At 37.5% G+C, this 15,353-nt stretch overlaps 1 protein-coding gene across 1 annotated transcript in view; it reads left to right on the top strand.

The window, feature by feature from the left end:
• The window catches only part of DCHS1 (dachsous cadherin-related 1), a 56,433-nt gene that overhangs the window by 20,740 nt on the left and 20,340 nt on the right, over positions 1 to 15,353 (top strand). Inside the window, 2 exon segments of the mRNA XM_051987618.1 lie at positions 2,639 to 2,832; positions 3,101 to 3,197. Of these exon segments, the coding sequence (XP_051843578.1) occupies positions 2,639 to 2,832; positions 3,101 to 3,197 (291 nt within the window).

Raw genomic sequence — 15,353 nt, 5'->3', positions numbered from 1 at the left:
GATCTCTGATCCTATCATCAGTTCTAGCCCTTTCACGAGTATCTGCAGATCAGTGAGACTCATGTCCTTTCCAGATTGATCCGTTAGGCTCTAGAAGCCTCTCATCCCAACTCTGACCCTTCCACACACCCCCAAAAACCAGTGAAACTTTGTGGATTTTTTGTCTGACTCCAGGTTGACTCCCTGTTCAAATCATTACACATCCACAGAGAACCCAGAGGGACTCCCACCTCCATCCTCCCACTTCCTTTACAGGGACTCTAACCCTAACCCCAGGTCTGACTGGAGAATCTTTGGCTCAGAATTCAAAGGGACCAAAAAGGTCATCTAGTTCAGTTCATATCTGAAAAGGAATTCTCCCCATAACCATCTTTGAGAAGTGGTTATCTTGTCTTGGTTCAAGAATAGGGGAAAAAAAATAAAGAATAGTGAATTCCCTTTTACTGGAGGTCTTTAAGTGAAAGCTGAATAACCAATGCTTAAGAATGTTGGAGAATAAATTTCTTTTCACATATGTATTGGTCTAAATCCGAGCTTCCTAAATTATGGCTCATGACCCCATATGGGATCTTATAACAATTTGGGGATCACAAATTTATGCTTTGTTATTCGTAAATGTTTGATTTGTATACCTATTTTAATATACCTATATTCCTGGAGTCCCATAAAAATTCTTAGGCAAAACGGGGTCATGACTGGACAAAATTTAAGGAGCCCAGGTCTAAATGACCTGGGAAGTTTCTTTCTACTATAATATTATATGATTCTATAAATTCACTAACCTCCTAGGAACTTCCACTTTTAGAACATTAAAAAGCTTTCCTTTGTTGAAATGAACCTGCTTCTCTTCAATCCATCCATTCCCTCTCTTCCCCCCATTGTTCCTAGTTCAGTCTTTAGGAACCCTATTAATTTCCCCTTTCATATGAGTACAATTTCAGCATTTAATTGAAAAGCTTTAGTGTCTCTTTCCCAAGTCTACCAGCTGGCTGCATTTGGGGTAATTATTGATCTGAACTGATACTAAGGCTGTCCCCAGAAAACCTCCCCCGAGAGATCCACCTTATCTTATTATATTAAAGAAGAAGAATACAACATTTTGGCGCCCAACGTGGTGGGGCTGATTCAGATCTGGATACAGTGGAAAAGCCTCCAATCCAGCTCCACTCTTCTTGTAATTCCGCTGAAATCTGACCGAGAGCCTCTGTCTGTCTCTTATATATGAGAGAGAGGAATTGTGGGATATGAGAAAGAGGGATTATAGGTTTCTTCCCAGAGTGCTCTCTGGCCCTAAGAGCTTCAAGGGAGGTGTGAATTCACAAAGTTACAAAGTTTACTTTGTGAATCTCCCATACTTGTGAACTCCAATGAGTAAATGTGTGAACACAAGCATTGTATCAATTAGTTCTACTTAGTACCTTGTTTCAGGTTCTGGCCCAAAACATCTTCTTGTAAAATCAGATCAATAATCTATCAACTCTAATGAGTTAGCAGTTTGTAAAGATTCCAACACAAGTCTTTTTTTTCCTCCAGATTAAACATCCAGTTCTTTGACAGATTCTTGTATATTTAGGTACCTACTCATGGTTCTGGTTGCCTTCCTTTGGAGACCTTCTCCAGCTTCATGTCTTTCCTAAAACGCATAGAGTGGAGGGACAGCAAGGTGATGGAGTGGATAGAGCCCTGGCCCTGAAGTCAGGAGGACCTGAGTTCAAATCTAGTCTCAGACACTTAACACTTCTTAGCTTCATCAAATACTTCATCAAAAACAAATAAAATATATAGAGCTGAGTGCAGTGCTGTAGTTGTGTTTTGAGAAGGGCATAATACTTTCCTAATTCTTGCCACTAAGTCTTTCTTCATATAACCTAGGATCATGTTTACTTTTGATTTAATTTGAGCTTTTATTCAACTAAAATATGTAATTTTTTTCACATTAGTTTTGTTAACTATTTTCCCAAATCCTATACTAATACAATTGATTTGTCATATATGTACTCAAGAGGAAATTCTAGTGGCTCTTATTGCTTCGAGTATGTTGTGATCTAATTGGATTTTCATCCTATTACCTAATATGTTAGCTATCTCTTCTAATTTTGTGCCATTTACAAATTTGTCTATGCATGCCATTTCCATCTTCCTTTAAATCATTGCTAAAAAGGAAAGGGCAAAAGACTGATCCCTGTGGCATTGCAATAAAGACTTTGTTCTTGCTTTCATTTGAGAAGAAGGCATAACTTAAAAAAAAATCTTAAATTATGCAATGCGTTTTCTGTTTTTCATTTTTTCCTTAGATAGCTTAGTTGGTACCCTGAACACTGGTACCACTCTCCCACCATTCTGAGCTTTGGCTCCCTACTTTTCTGAATCAGATTCTAAGAGTCATGAGGCCTAAACCTCCAGTTCTCTGACTTTCTGGACCCCCTTATTCTCAAAACTCTGGTACCCAACTTCCTAATTCCTTCTTCTCCTTTTTCAAGAGTTTTGGTCCTTCCGCACTGAGTTCTGCCCTTGCAAAGTATACTGGGCCCCAGCTCCTCTACTTTGTGAACTCTGTCTCCCTTAAATCCCTGGGCCTAGGCTCTCCAGGTCCATCATTTCTTCTCCCTTGCTTTTCCCCTGTTCCCTCACTCCCCAGGGGAAGTGACCACAAGACGCAGTCTAGACCGTGAGCAGCAGAGCAGCTACCAGCTCCTGGTACAAGTGCAAGATGGAGGCGCTCCTCCGCGGAGCACCACAGGCACAGTGCATGTCATGGTGCTAGACCTCAATGATAACAGTCCCACCTTCCTACATACCCTGGGGGCAGCTGGTGGCGGGTTTCCCGTGCAGGTGAGATAGGATGAGATGTTCTTATAAATGGGGGGAGAAGAGGGGTGGGAGCGCCTCATTCAAGGGATAAAGGGGGGATTCCCCATAAAGCTAAGGAGAGTCCTTATGATGGATCAGGAAAAGAGGGGAAGGGACCAATGGGCAAAGGGTAGAGAGGGTAGACACTGGGTGCTCAATGTCAGAAGGTGAGGGGTTCCCATGTGGTTACTGTTTGGATCTCATGGTCAGTGTCATGGCCAGGTTTGACTTTGTGTCCATATCTCATCAGGTATTGGAAGGCATTCCTCCTGGAACCCTTGTCACACGCCTACAGGCAAAGGACCCAGATGAAGGAGAAAATGGAACAATTCTGTACAGCATGACAGGTATGAGGGTAGAGCTTGTGGGGACTGATCTGACTGAAGATTGAATGATGTGAGGACTGAGGCTGTGTAGGGATTGAGCTAGGGGACTGGGTGGGAAAACTAATCTTTGCTGCTGCCTGAGCTGTGGATATTGGTCTGTGTGACCACAATCATGTGAGTGCTGTATGGTTACTGAAGCCACGTGAAGCTGGACCACGTGAGGTCTGGGCACTGTAGAGACCAAGCCACACATGACTTAAGCACGTGGGTGCCAGGACCTAAGCTGGAAGCAAACAAGAGATCAATCAATAATCAACCAGTAAGCATTTATTAATCGCCTAGCATGTGCTAGACATGAGCTGGTGGTACAAACACAAAAAATGAAATAATTCCTACCTTTGAATAATTCATATTCTATTGGAAGATAAAGGAAATTTTATATGTGTATGTTTACTTGTGTGTATATACATATAGTACATATGTATATATGTATATATATTATATACACACACATATATATGGAATAAATACAAATAAATATTGGGTGATTGGTAAGGATCAGGAAAAGCTTCCTCTAGCAGATGATGCTTGATATATACAGAAGGAAATGAAGGATTCTTTTTATTTTTTTATTTACTTATTTGTTTGTTTTAGTTTTCAACATTCATTTCTATAAGATTTTGAATTTCAAATTTTTTCTCCCTTCTCCTTTCCCTCCTTCATCCCCAAAATAGCAAACAATCTCCTATAGGTTACATGTGTACAATGATTTTAAGTATTTCCATATTAATCATGTTGTGAAAGAAGAATAAAAACAAAAGAAAAAACTATGAAATTAAGGAAAAAAACTAAAAGTAAATATAGTAAGTAAGCTGTGATATGTGTTCAGACTCCATGGTTCTTTTTTCTTTTTTTTTTTTTTTATTAAAGCTTTTTATTTACAAAGCATATGCATGGGTAATTTTTCCAACATTGACCCTTGCATAACCTTTTGTTGCAAATTTTCCCCTCCTTCCCCCCATTCCCCACCCCAGCTGGCAGGTAGTCCAATACATGTTGAAATACATGTTAGATCCTATATATATATATATTTACATACATATACATACATATCCAATATATGTATATATATTTATAATTATCTTGTTATGCAAAAAAAAAATCAGATCAAGAAGGAAGAAAAAAAAACTGAGAAAGAAAACACAATGCAAGCAAATAACAACAGAGAGAATGAGAATGTTATGTTGTGTTCCACACTCTGTTCCCACGGTTCTCTTTCTGGTTGTAGATGGCTCTCTTCATCACTGAACAAGTGGAACTGGTTTGAATCATCTCATTGTTGAAGAGAGTCACATCCATCAGAATTGATCGTTGTATAGTCTTGTTGTTGCCATGTATAATGATCTGGTTCTGCTTAGCATCAGTTTGTGCAAACCTCTCCAAGCCACTCTTAAAATCATCCTGCTGGTCATTTCTTACAGAACAATAGTATTCATGGTTCTTTTTTTTTAATTTAAGTAGCATGTTATCTTTCCAATTACATGTAAAGACAGTTTTCAATATTCCTTTTTTGTAAAATTTTGAATTCCAATTTTTTTCTCCCTTCCTCCCTTATCTCATCCTTTCCTAAGACACCAATCGGATATAAGTTTTACATATACAATCATTCCAAACATATTTCCATATTAGATTTCATAGTTCTTTCTGTGGACGTGAATAGCATTTTCCATCATGAGTCTTTTGGAATTGTCTTGAATCATTGCATTGCTGAGAAGAGCTAAGTCTGTCATAGTTATTCACTGTCACAATATTGCTATTACTGTGTATAATGTTCTCCTGGTTCTGCTCACTTCACTCAGCATAAGTTCATTTAATGTCAGAAATGAAGGATTCTTGAGGAGGAAGTAGAAGGAAGGGAATCTCAGCCTTTCCAAATGCTTGGAGTCAAATCAAGCTAATTAAACACTTACTGTGTGACAGGCACAAAAGGTCCTAGCTGAGATGTGTTGTGGAGATAGGAATGGTGAGATGATGGTTTTGCTCTTGCTCAAGAGTTCCCCAGAGAGCAACGTGGGCTGGCATCTGAGTCCCAACAGAGCAGAAACTGACAACAGGAGATGTCATTTTTTTTTGTTTTCTGTGCTGTCTGACCATCAGATTAGGGGTGATGTGCCATAAAAAGGGGGTGTTGTGCCTGGAGGACTGTGATCCGGGTATCCTAAAAAAATAAAAGAATAGACTGAGGGGTGCCTGTTAGGAGATGATGTGAGAAGAGAGAGAGTGTGGAGTACCATTCAGGTACAAGAAGTGATCTATCAGGATAGCCCAACATCTGGGATAATGGCAAATCTTAGCATTGAAGTCCAGCATTGAATTGAATGGAGTCAGCAGTTAATAAAATAAACCTATGAAGACTATGTTCAAATTCCCCTCTCCCCGTAAACCTTATTAACTGTGTGATCATAGGCACTGCTCTCGGTCTTCATTTCCTTATTTGTAAAATGAGTATCATAATACCTGTACTTCCTATTTAATGGCTTGAAGGGAAGTTCAATGAAGTGATATACATAAAACTTTTTGCAGCTATTTAAAATGCCACATAAATGTTCTTTTAAAAAATATATCTCTGGAGACAAATCAGCAGAAAGTGAAACTAACTAGCCAGTAGCCCTGAGATGCTATTGATGAAAGCACAGACAGACCTATCAGAAGATCTGGACCTGTCAGTATATGTGTATCTTTGATGGTAATTTAAGTCCTCCAGTGACATTATGCAAGGCTTTGAACAGGCTCTCATGCCTTCTGTAGCATTAAAGCTACAGATGGATATCAGGCATCTCTGGACTAGATGTACAGATGTGATACAGGTGCAAGTGTATGTTGAGATTGACTTTCCTTCAGATGCAGAGGTCCTAATGATGTAACATAGATAGTTGGGTCTAGATAGCAATGCTTGCTGCTGGCAGAACTGCAGATCCAGGAACTCCAGCCTCAGCTGAGCAGCTACTGTAGCATTTGTGGGCTGTGTGACTACTTGCTGGTGACAGTACTGATCAATTGAATGTTCAGTTTCTAATTTTTGTGACAGAATATCTACTCATCAATTATAGTGGACCTGGATAAAGTAGTCAACAAAGTTAATTCTGCTTAAAAACAAATAAGATATTGGCAAAGCTAATGAGAAGTACAGCCTGGAGGTGCTCAAGACTCTTAAACCAACATGGGTTCTTGGATTTAGAACTAGAAGAAATCTTAGAGTCCATCTAATTGTATAAATAAGAATATTATAAATCTATAAATAAGAATATTAAGACCCAGAGAAGGGACTTGCCTAAGGTCACTCAAGGTGCATCAGTGTGGTGGAATTGAAATCCAGAGCTAATATGTTTTCCATTGTTGACCTGCTGCCTCTGAGGTCTGATGGACTGTGATGAAATGTTGGTCTCTCTCAAAGTAGGGTCTCCATGTCTCAAATGCAGCCTCAACTACAAGAAGATTTCTAGCATTTAATGGAGCTCTTCTTTGTCAAGGTTAACTTGTAGAAGAAGTTGCTGGAAGGCAAGACAGCCTCTGAGAGCATATTTGTCTGCCACCCCCAGTCCCTCCCATTGCGACTTTGACTCGGTTAGTCTCCGCAATTATCTATTTATAAAGATCTAGGTAGATCAAGATGGCAACCAAGTGAAGACATTTCTTGCATTTACCCTTGAAATTCCATCTTCTTCTTTTCAGACTGGTATTTATTGAGACTGGCAGACATCTATGTCTGCTAGGCTTGGTTCCAACCAGAGGAAAGCCCAGACCAATTTTATCAAATACTAAGCAGGGTCCAAAAGTAAATGAAAATGGTTGTAATATAAGCCACCAACTATCCCTTCCCAAAACCATTTTGTCTTATGCATGGAAGGGATGTAGAACCTGAAAGGCCTAGTCTGGCATTTACACAGACTCTACTGGACTCAAGAGGCTATTTTTTTTTTTAATCTATCACTGTCCCAGATTGTTTTTGTATTGCTCGCCTCCAATAGTCCGGTTTGCTCAATATCACCAGCTGGTGTGGTGAGTTAAATATCAGGAGCAACAAGTATTAATTCTGAAGTTGACAGTATTTAGGGCCTCATAATAATCCACAACTCTTTTCTTTCTTGATGAGCTACTGAGAAAGAGAGACAGAGACAGACAGAGAAGGAGAGACAGAGAGAGATATACAGAGAGAGAGACAGAGAAAAAGAGAGAGACAAGAAAGACACAGAGAGAGGACAAAGACAGACACAGAGAAAGGAGAGAGACAGAGACAGACACCCACACATACATAAAGAGACAAAGACAGAAAGAGAGAGAGAGAAACAGAGAGAGACAGAGATAGACACCCACACATACATAAAGAGACAAAGACAGAGAGAGAGAGAGAGAGAGAGAGAAAGACACAGAGGCAGAAAGACAGAGACAGAGAGGAACAGAAAGACAAAGAGAGAGACACACAGAGAGACAAGAGACAGCAAGAGTGAGAGGAGAGAGAAAAAGAGAAGAGGAGAGAAGAGATGAAGTAGCAGCTGGACAACATAATGGATGATTAGTTAGATCTGGCCTCAGACCCTTAAAAGGCGTGTGACCCTAGCCAACTCACTTAACTTCCATTGCCTCAGTTTCCTCGACTGTCAAATGGAAGAAATAATAGTACTTACTTCCCAGCATTGTTGTGAGAATCAAATGAAATATTTTATGCAAAGCACCTTGCCAGTTGTAAAGGATTATTTAAATGCTGATTAGCTCACTGGAGGGCAAAAGACCAAAAGAACAACTGCTGGCTGTTCTTTTCTAGGAATTCCTGCAGTCATAGTTTCAGGTTTGGGCAATGAATAGCCTTGGAACTCCCAGAAATAATTTAGTAGAGCAGCAGAATGGTATTAAAAACATCTCTGATATCTCTGACCCAAAAAAAGAGTTGCAACTTGGGGTCTCGTGGCATAGGGTTACTCAGGAAGCACAGGGAGAAAATGATGGCCTACCCTGAGTCCTATTCAGTGTCTACATAAGACCAATAGACTGAAAACCACTAGAAAGTGAGCACAGTGGATAATGTCCAGGCTACTTTGCCATGCCTCTCAAGCATTGGGCTCCTGGATCCAAACAGCACAATCTGGTCAAATAGTCTCACCATCAGTGATTTGTGGCATTTCAAAGGCACTTAGTTTTGCTGTACGAACTGAATCCATAAAACTTCATAAAATGAAATCCATAAAAAGGCCCTGCAGTTCACCAACAGGAAGATTCACAAAACCTAGTGATCAAATGAGATCCACCTGTTCATCAAGTACTTTGTAAACTTTAAAGTGTTGAATTCTACTATTGGGTACTTCAGTCTTCAGGGTCTGGATTAAGAGATTTCTGCAAGAACTTCAAGGTATCCAGCAGTCAGAGAGAGAAGGGAGACTTCTTCTCAAATTAATGAATGAAAAAACATCTATCATGAACTAATGTTCCCAACCAGGAAGAGGTCTTTGGAGAGGGAAGAACAAAGCATTGAAAACTCAAAGAATTTGTATAAAGAATAAGGCTAAAATAAACTCATTGTATAGTAGCATCAAGCTAGCCATACTCACTCCTCCTCACCGCACTGTAGCCATGCATATGGACCCACAGAGTCACTGAAAATCACAGTTCTTAGTCTATCTAGAAACATTTACTTTACCATTGTTGTTCTGTGTGGATCATTGAATGTAACCCAGCAGTTGACACGCTATTGGGAGAGCAGAATTTCAAGCATGTGAACTCTCTCATAAACTCACAGAACCTCAGACTGAAAGAGACCACAAAGGGTCCAAACTTATGGAACTGGAAATTCTCTCTATGACAGTCACAAACACGGTCATCTGGCCTCCAATAACAGGAAGGGAACTAGCTCCTGAGGAAGCTCATGCTAGTTCTGGAGCGCTACAGTTGGTGATGATTTGTTTTTCCCTTCATAAAACCAAAACCTGTCTCTGCAACCTCCACTTATTGCTACTTAGAATAATTCTTCAAATGAAATCTGACCAATGCAAAATACAATAGAATTCTCACTTCCCTATTTCTGCACACTGTTTCTATTATTGTAGCATAAAGTTCTGTTAGGTGGAGGTACTGCCAAATCACACTATTGACTTCAGTTGAGGTCCACTAATTTCTCCAAATATTTTTCATAAGTTCTGAAGTCTAGTTGTGTCTCCCCAGCCTATACTTCTATAGCTGATGTTTTTGAACCCAAGCATAGGGTCCAGTATAACAAATGTAGGCAACGTGTGCCTATAACTTACTAACTTGGCACACTGCTGGAGTAATAAAATTTCAAGTGTGTGGGCCTTCTAACAGACTCAGATTTTCAAAAATGAAAAGTACTTCAGAAGGCATATAATCCAACCTTTTGGCCATTCTTTCTACAATATTACCATCAAGCAGTCATCTAGCCACCAGAAAAGGGGGAGTTAATTAGCTCTTCAGGCAGTTCTTTCTACTTTTCCAATTATTCTAATTGTTAGAATATTTTTCTTTTACTTAAATGAAATACAAATCTAATTGAGTTTGTATTTCACTAAGTCCTTAGCTAAACCTTTTTCACTGTTGCCTAGTCTTGCTTCCCCATCTTATATTTAAGTAGTCTTTTTTTTTAAACACAAGTAATATGTTTTTGCTATGTGGCAGATGTTGTGCTAAACACTAAGGATACAAAGAAAGGCAAAACATTTGATGGGCTTTAGCACTACTATAGCTCAGAACTCTGAGCTCAAGCAATCCATCTACCTCCACCTCCTTAGCAGCAGGAATTATTATCTTGGTTCCTTTTGTTTTCATATTGATAATAATTGACTGATAGGAAAGAGATCATAAGACTAAACTTCTAGCGCTAGAAGAGATCCCTCAAAGGTTAATTAGACCAACCTTTTGATTTTGTTCTAATTTCTTCATCTGTAAAATGGATTAGAGAAGGAAATGGCAAATGACTCTAAGTATCTTTGCCCCCATTTGGGGTCACAGAGATACAGATGATACACAAAACAACTGAACAACAATAAACAACAAATTCTAAATTTGTATTTTCTGTCCAATAGCTTAATAAAAGGCCATCCTCCCAGAGAAACTTTTTAATATAAATGAAATTGGAAGACCTAAAAGAGCTGTAAATGGTGGCGCAAGGATTCTCCCTAAAAGGGCAAATTAAAGAATGTACAGAGTTGGTTTCATCTTTTACCTAAGGACAGGAAACATCATTTCATGGAACACCTGATCATTTGATCTTTCTATACTTATTTGGAACATTTTCAAATTCTGCTCAGAATATCTTTGCCAAAAAACCTCCAGGTATTTGGCTTCTACAATTCCATTCCACTAATTACCAGTGTCAAGAGACTATCCTGATATTTTTTTATTGTTCAGGGCTTCAAACAATCATTTTTAAAGGGAGCTTTAAAGAGACCACTAGCTGATTTTTTTTTGGTTTGGCACCTCCAAACATTAACAGTGCTAAATAGAAGACAAAACTACTTTCTTCTTATTTTCTCTACCATTGAAAATGATCTCTAAATTATAAAGGACAGAAAACAAAATAGTTTCGAGAACTGAAACCCAAGATAAGTGAGAATAGAGGAAGAGAGAACCTAAGTGTCTTTGATAAGTTTTCATCTCCTGAACTAAATAAAATACATTCTAGGATCCTGGAGGAATTGGAGTATGTGGTTGCTGAACTGTTGTAAGTGATTTCTGAAAAATCATTCAGAAGAGGAAAAATATATCAGGACTGGGGTGGGGTGGGGGGTGATATATTGACCTGAATTTCAAAAAAGAGGAATAAAGTGAAGTCAGTTTGATTTCAATTCTTTGCATCTTTTCTGAGGGTATTATTTAAAGTTTGTTTTATGAGTATTTAGAAAGTGAGTGGGAATTCAGCAATCACCATCATGACATAATTAAAATCAGGTTCTGACAGGCTAACCTCATTTACTTGTTTGACAGGCTTATTACGATGGAAGATAAGGAAAATGCTTTGAACACAGTACAGTGTATTTGGCTTTCAACAAGGCATCTGGAAAATCATCTCATGATATCTTTATAGACAAAATGGAGAAATATGTGCCAGATGATATCTCTGTTAAAAAGACAAGGAATTAGTTGTAATGGAGAAATGTAATTGGGAGAGAGGTCTCTAACAGAATGCCCTGGGAATCTATGCTATTTAATCTTTTATCACTGATCTATATGAAGACAATCAAATCTGTAGGTGACACCAAAAAATGAAGAGAGAAAGCTAATATGTGGATGACAGTGAAGATCCAAAAAGATCTTCAGTGGTACAGCCAAGTGCTTAATTGATCTAGACTTCAACTACAGGTGTAAGGACTTCCCCTGTTGGGGAAAACAGGAGTTCAGTATAGTAGAAAGTAGGAATAAACCATCGAATCACACCACATACCAAGATAAGCTCCAAAGAGATATATTTCTTCAGCAAAAAGGGTGTACCACAAGTAAATTAGAGGATCAAAGAAATATAAATGTCAGATATATGGATTGAAGAATTGATGACCAAAAATAGAAAAAACAAAGAAAATAAAAGGGACAATTCTAATTACATAAAAGTTTAAAAGTTGTGCATAAAGAAGAACAACACAATTATAAAAAAGGGAAACAATAGCTGTGCTGGATATTTGCCCTTGAATATAATCATCATCATCATAATAGCTAATGTTTATACAATGCCTACTATGTATGAGGCATTGTGCTAAGCACTTTATATCTTAAATATCTTGTTTTATCTTCACATCAGCCCTGGAAGGTGGATTCTATTATTATATATATTTTATAAATGAGGAAACTGAGGGAACAGGGTTTAAATGACTTGGCCAGGGTCACACAGGTAGTAAGTGTCTGAGATCAGATTTGAATTCAGATCTTCCTAACTCCAGGTCTATTTCTCTATCCACTGCAACACTTAGCTGCCCCCATATCATAAAAATTCTCTTCAAAAGAAAGTATTGCAAGATGTCATACATAGTAACAAAATATCATAAAAGGGAAAATTGATTGTTTTAAGAAAAGAAATGAATGGTTACTGTGATATTATTTTGAAATTAGCTCTCTATTTTAAGTCTACTCAAAACAATAAGCATTTATTAAGCCCTTACTGTGTGCCAGGCATTGTGCTTAGCACTAGGTATACAAAGAGAGGCAAAAAATGAAGTTTTGTCCTCAATGAGTTCATATTTTAATGGAAGAGAAAATATGCAAATGAGTATGTATTTATATATAAGAGAAGGTCAGGTTAAACTGAAATTGTTTTCAAAGGAAAAGTATTAACACTGAGTGAGACCAGCAAGAGCTTTTGTTCCATCCTTCAGAGTGAGATTTGTGATGAGCTTTGAAGAAAGTCAAAAGGGAAAAGTGAAGAGGGAGAGAATTTCAGGTTTGGGGATACAACCAGAGAAAAGACAGATTCTGGAGACGGAGGATCAATCAGTCATTCAACTAGCATTTATTAAGCATCCACTATGTTCTAGGCATGGGACTAATTGCTGAGTATAACAACAACAACAAAGACAGAAAAACAACAACAACAACAAAAATAATTCCTGCTGTCAAATACTCATAGTATAATGAGAGACAATATATAATCAACTATGTTCAAACAAGAGATAAAAGAAATTGGGTGTCATCTCAGAGGGAATATGATCTCACTAATTGATTAAAGAAAAGATCAAAATAAACACCAAATTGTAAAGATGATTAGTGATAAGAAGATGACACAGTAAGAGATTTTACAGCTTAAGTTCAAACTGTTTAAGGGCTTAAAAAGAAAGGGAAATAAATAACATAAAAGACTTAGATACCAGTTATCACCATTTTGTAGAGAAGAATGAAAAGCAGTTGCCAGTGTAACTAAGCAGAAAGATTAGGAATCATGCCAAGCCACAAAGAGTTGGTTTCTTTGATAAACCTGGAGAATGATTCTTAAACTCTGATGGATCTGAGAATCCCCCACAGTAAAAGCAAGGGGGCTGGACTAAATGATCTGAAATTTTTTTCCAATTCTGAAATTTTTGATTCTATATAAGCACTCCTATTCAATGATGCAGAATGGGATCCTTCCATGTTTGCCTATACATGTAGCTTTTGTTTGTATCCTTCCATAAACTCTCTACTTGGTATTTACCCAATATGCTGGGTGGGACTAGAACTCTAGATCTTTGCATGGCTGTTGACTGATCCTAATTCAAATTATGTGACTGACCCAATTTTTTTTCCTAGTGATATATTTCTCTGATGACACTTTTTATTCCTGTTGCACAATTCTAAATTGTAATGTATTGCAAATCTATCTAGCATATGCCTCTCCATTGCCCTTTTAAGATTCCACAAATTTAATCATTTAATAAATTTCCAAAGAGGAAACTATAGAATTCCATAATATGCAACCAAAAATAACACTAGAAGAATATTATTGGTTTTTTTTTTTAAAGATGAGGGATATTTCATGGGAAAATATATTAGTTTAACTTTGTTCAGTGGCCATCTACAATACATAATACTGCATGCATTGAGAACATGAGTTCTATGTGAAGTCCAAGTGTACCAGCTTCTGATGTCATATGGACTTATTGTAGTGGTACCATACTTGGAAGCTTGGAGCCCTTGTCTCTTCAGATTCTCTCTTGATACATAATTATTCATCAGAAGTTTATCTCATTCTCTTGGTGTTTAAACTCTGCCTCAGAAACCTAGGATAATGTATGTGTGGTACTATTACCCAATATGTTGAGACACTCGATTCACAGTGTTACACACTAAAGTTTTATTTGTCTGCAACAGGAGAGAAAAAGCCTAATATAGGAGATGGTTAATGTTCGTTCATATTTCTTCTCTGGAAGACTTTTTTCACATCTTTTGATGACATTTATTGGAGAATTCTTCTATCTTAATGATTGATAGCAGTTCCTATGTATTTTGGGTATCAGATATTTATTAGAGATGTATATTCGATTTTTCTCTCAGGCAATAGCTGTATTTATTTTATTTGTGTAAAAGTTTTGGTTTTATATAATGTAAGTAGTCTACTTCATCTTATAGCATTTTTTCATGTCATAACTGGTAAGCAAATCTGCTAGGTAGAGTTCTGAGAGATGACCTTTTTTTTTCATTTTGTGAGTTTTAAATATTTGTGGTTTTTTGTCTCTTGGGAATTTCTGTGATATGTAATATAGGTTGCTATGCTAAATTCATTTTCCTATTAGATATCTATTAAGTTTGGGGGTTTTTTTGGTTTTGTTTTGCTTTTTTGTTTGTTTTTGCTGACGCAATTGGGATTAAGTGACTTGCCCAGGGTCACACAGCTAGGAAATATTAAGTGTCTGAGGCCAAATTTGAGCTCAGGTCCTCCTGACTTCAGGGCTGGTGCTCTATCCACTGTGCCACCTAGCTGCCTCTTAAGTTTTTTTCTAGCATTTCTTATTGAATAGAAAATACTTTTCTGGGTTAAAAAATTAAGAAAGAGAAAAATCTTTGAATGAGTTCTTGGAAGGCAAATGTAAATCTTTTCCTCTTTGAAATCTTTAGGATATAGATGTAGTGATGGTATCACTGAATCAAAGGGCATGTACAGTTTAGTGACTTTGGGGACACAATTCCAAGTTGCTAACATTCTCTTTCAACTAACAAAATATAATATAAGCCTAAGCTGCAAGTAATACTTGATATGTAGTCCATGTGATACATGAGGCACTGTGGTAAATAAGCAGCCTCATGGACCACTTTCCTCAAACTTAGATAAGGTGTTGATATATTACTTTTCTTTTCCATGTAGCAAATATGCTTAGTCGAGCAAAAAAAAAAAAAAAAACCATTTGCCATGTCCAAAACTATATATCTGCAGCTTCCCTGTCAGGAACTCTTTATCACGAGTCCTCTGGATTACATGGTTAGTCATTACATCGATCAAAAGTTTTAGGTATTTTTTTTAACTGTGCTATTGTTACTGTGTCAAAAGTTTTTCCTTATGGTGTTGTTGTTACTGTGTCAAATGTTCTCCTGGTTCTACATCAATTCATAGAAGTCCCCTAGTTTTCTCTGGAAGTATCTTTTTTTGTTACTTCTTACAATTAAGGAGTACTTTGATACATTATCAGAACACCAGGCAGCCCCCTCTTTACTGGT

The sequence above is a fragment of the Antechinus flavipes genome, chromosome 3 (genome assembly GCF_016432865.1).
Source record: "Antechinus flavipes isolate AdamAnt ecotype Samford, QLD, Australia chromosome 3, AdamAnt_v2, whole genome shotgun sequence".
NCBI lineage: Eukaryota > Metazoa > Chordata > Mammalia > Dasyuromorphia > Dasyuridae > Antechinus > Antechinus flavipes.
The sequence above is the reverse complement of the archived record's forward strand: the minus strand, read 5'-3'. Positions and strand labels throughout refer to the sequence as shown.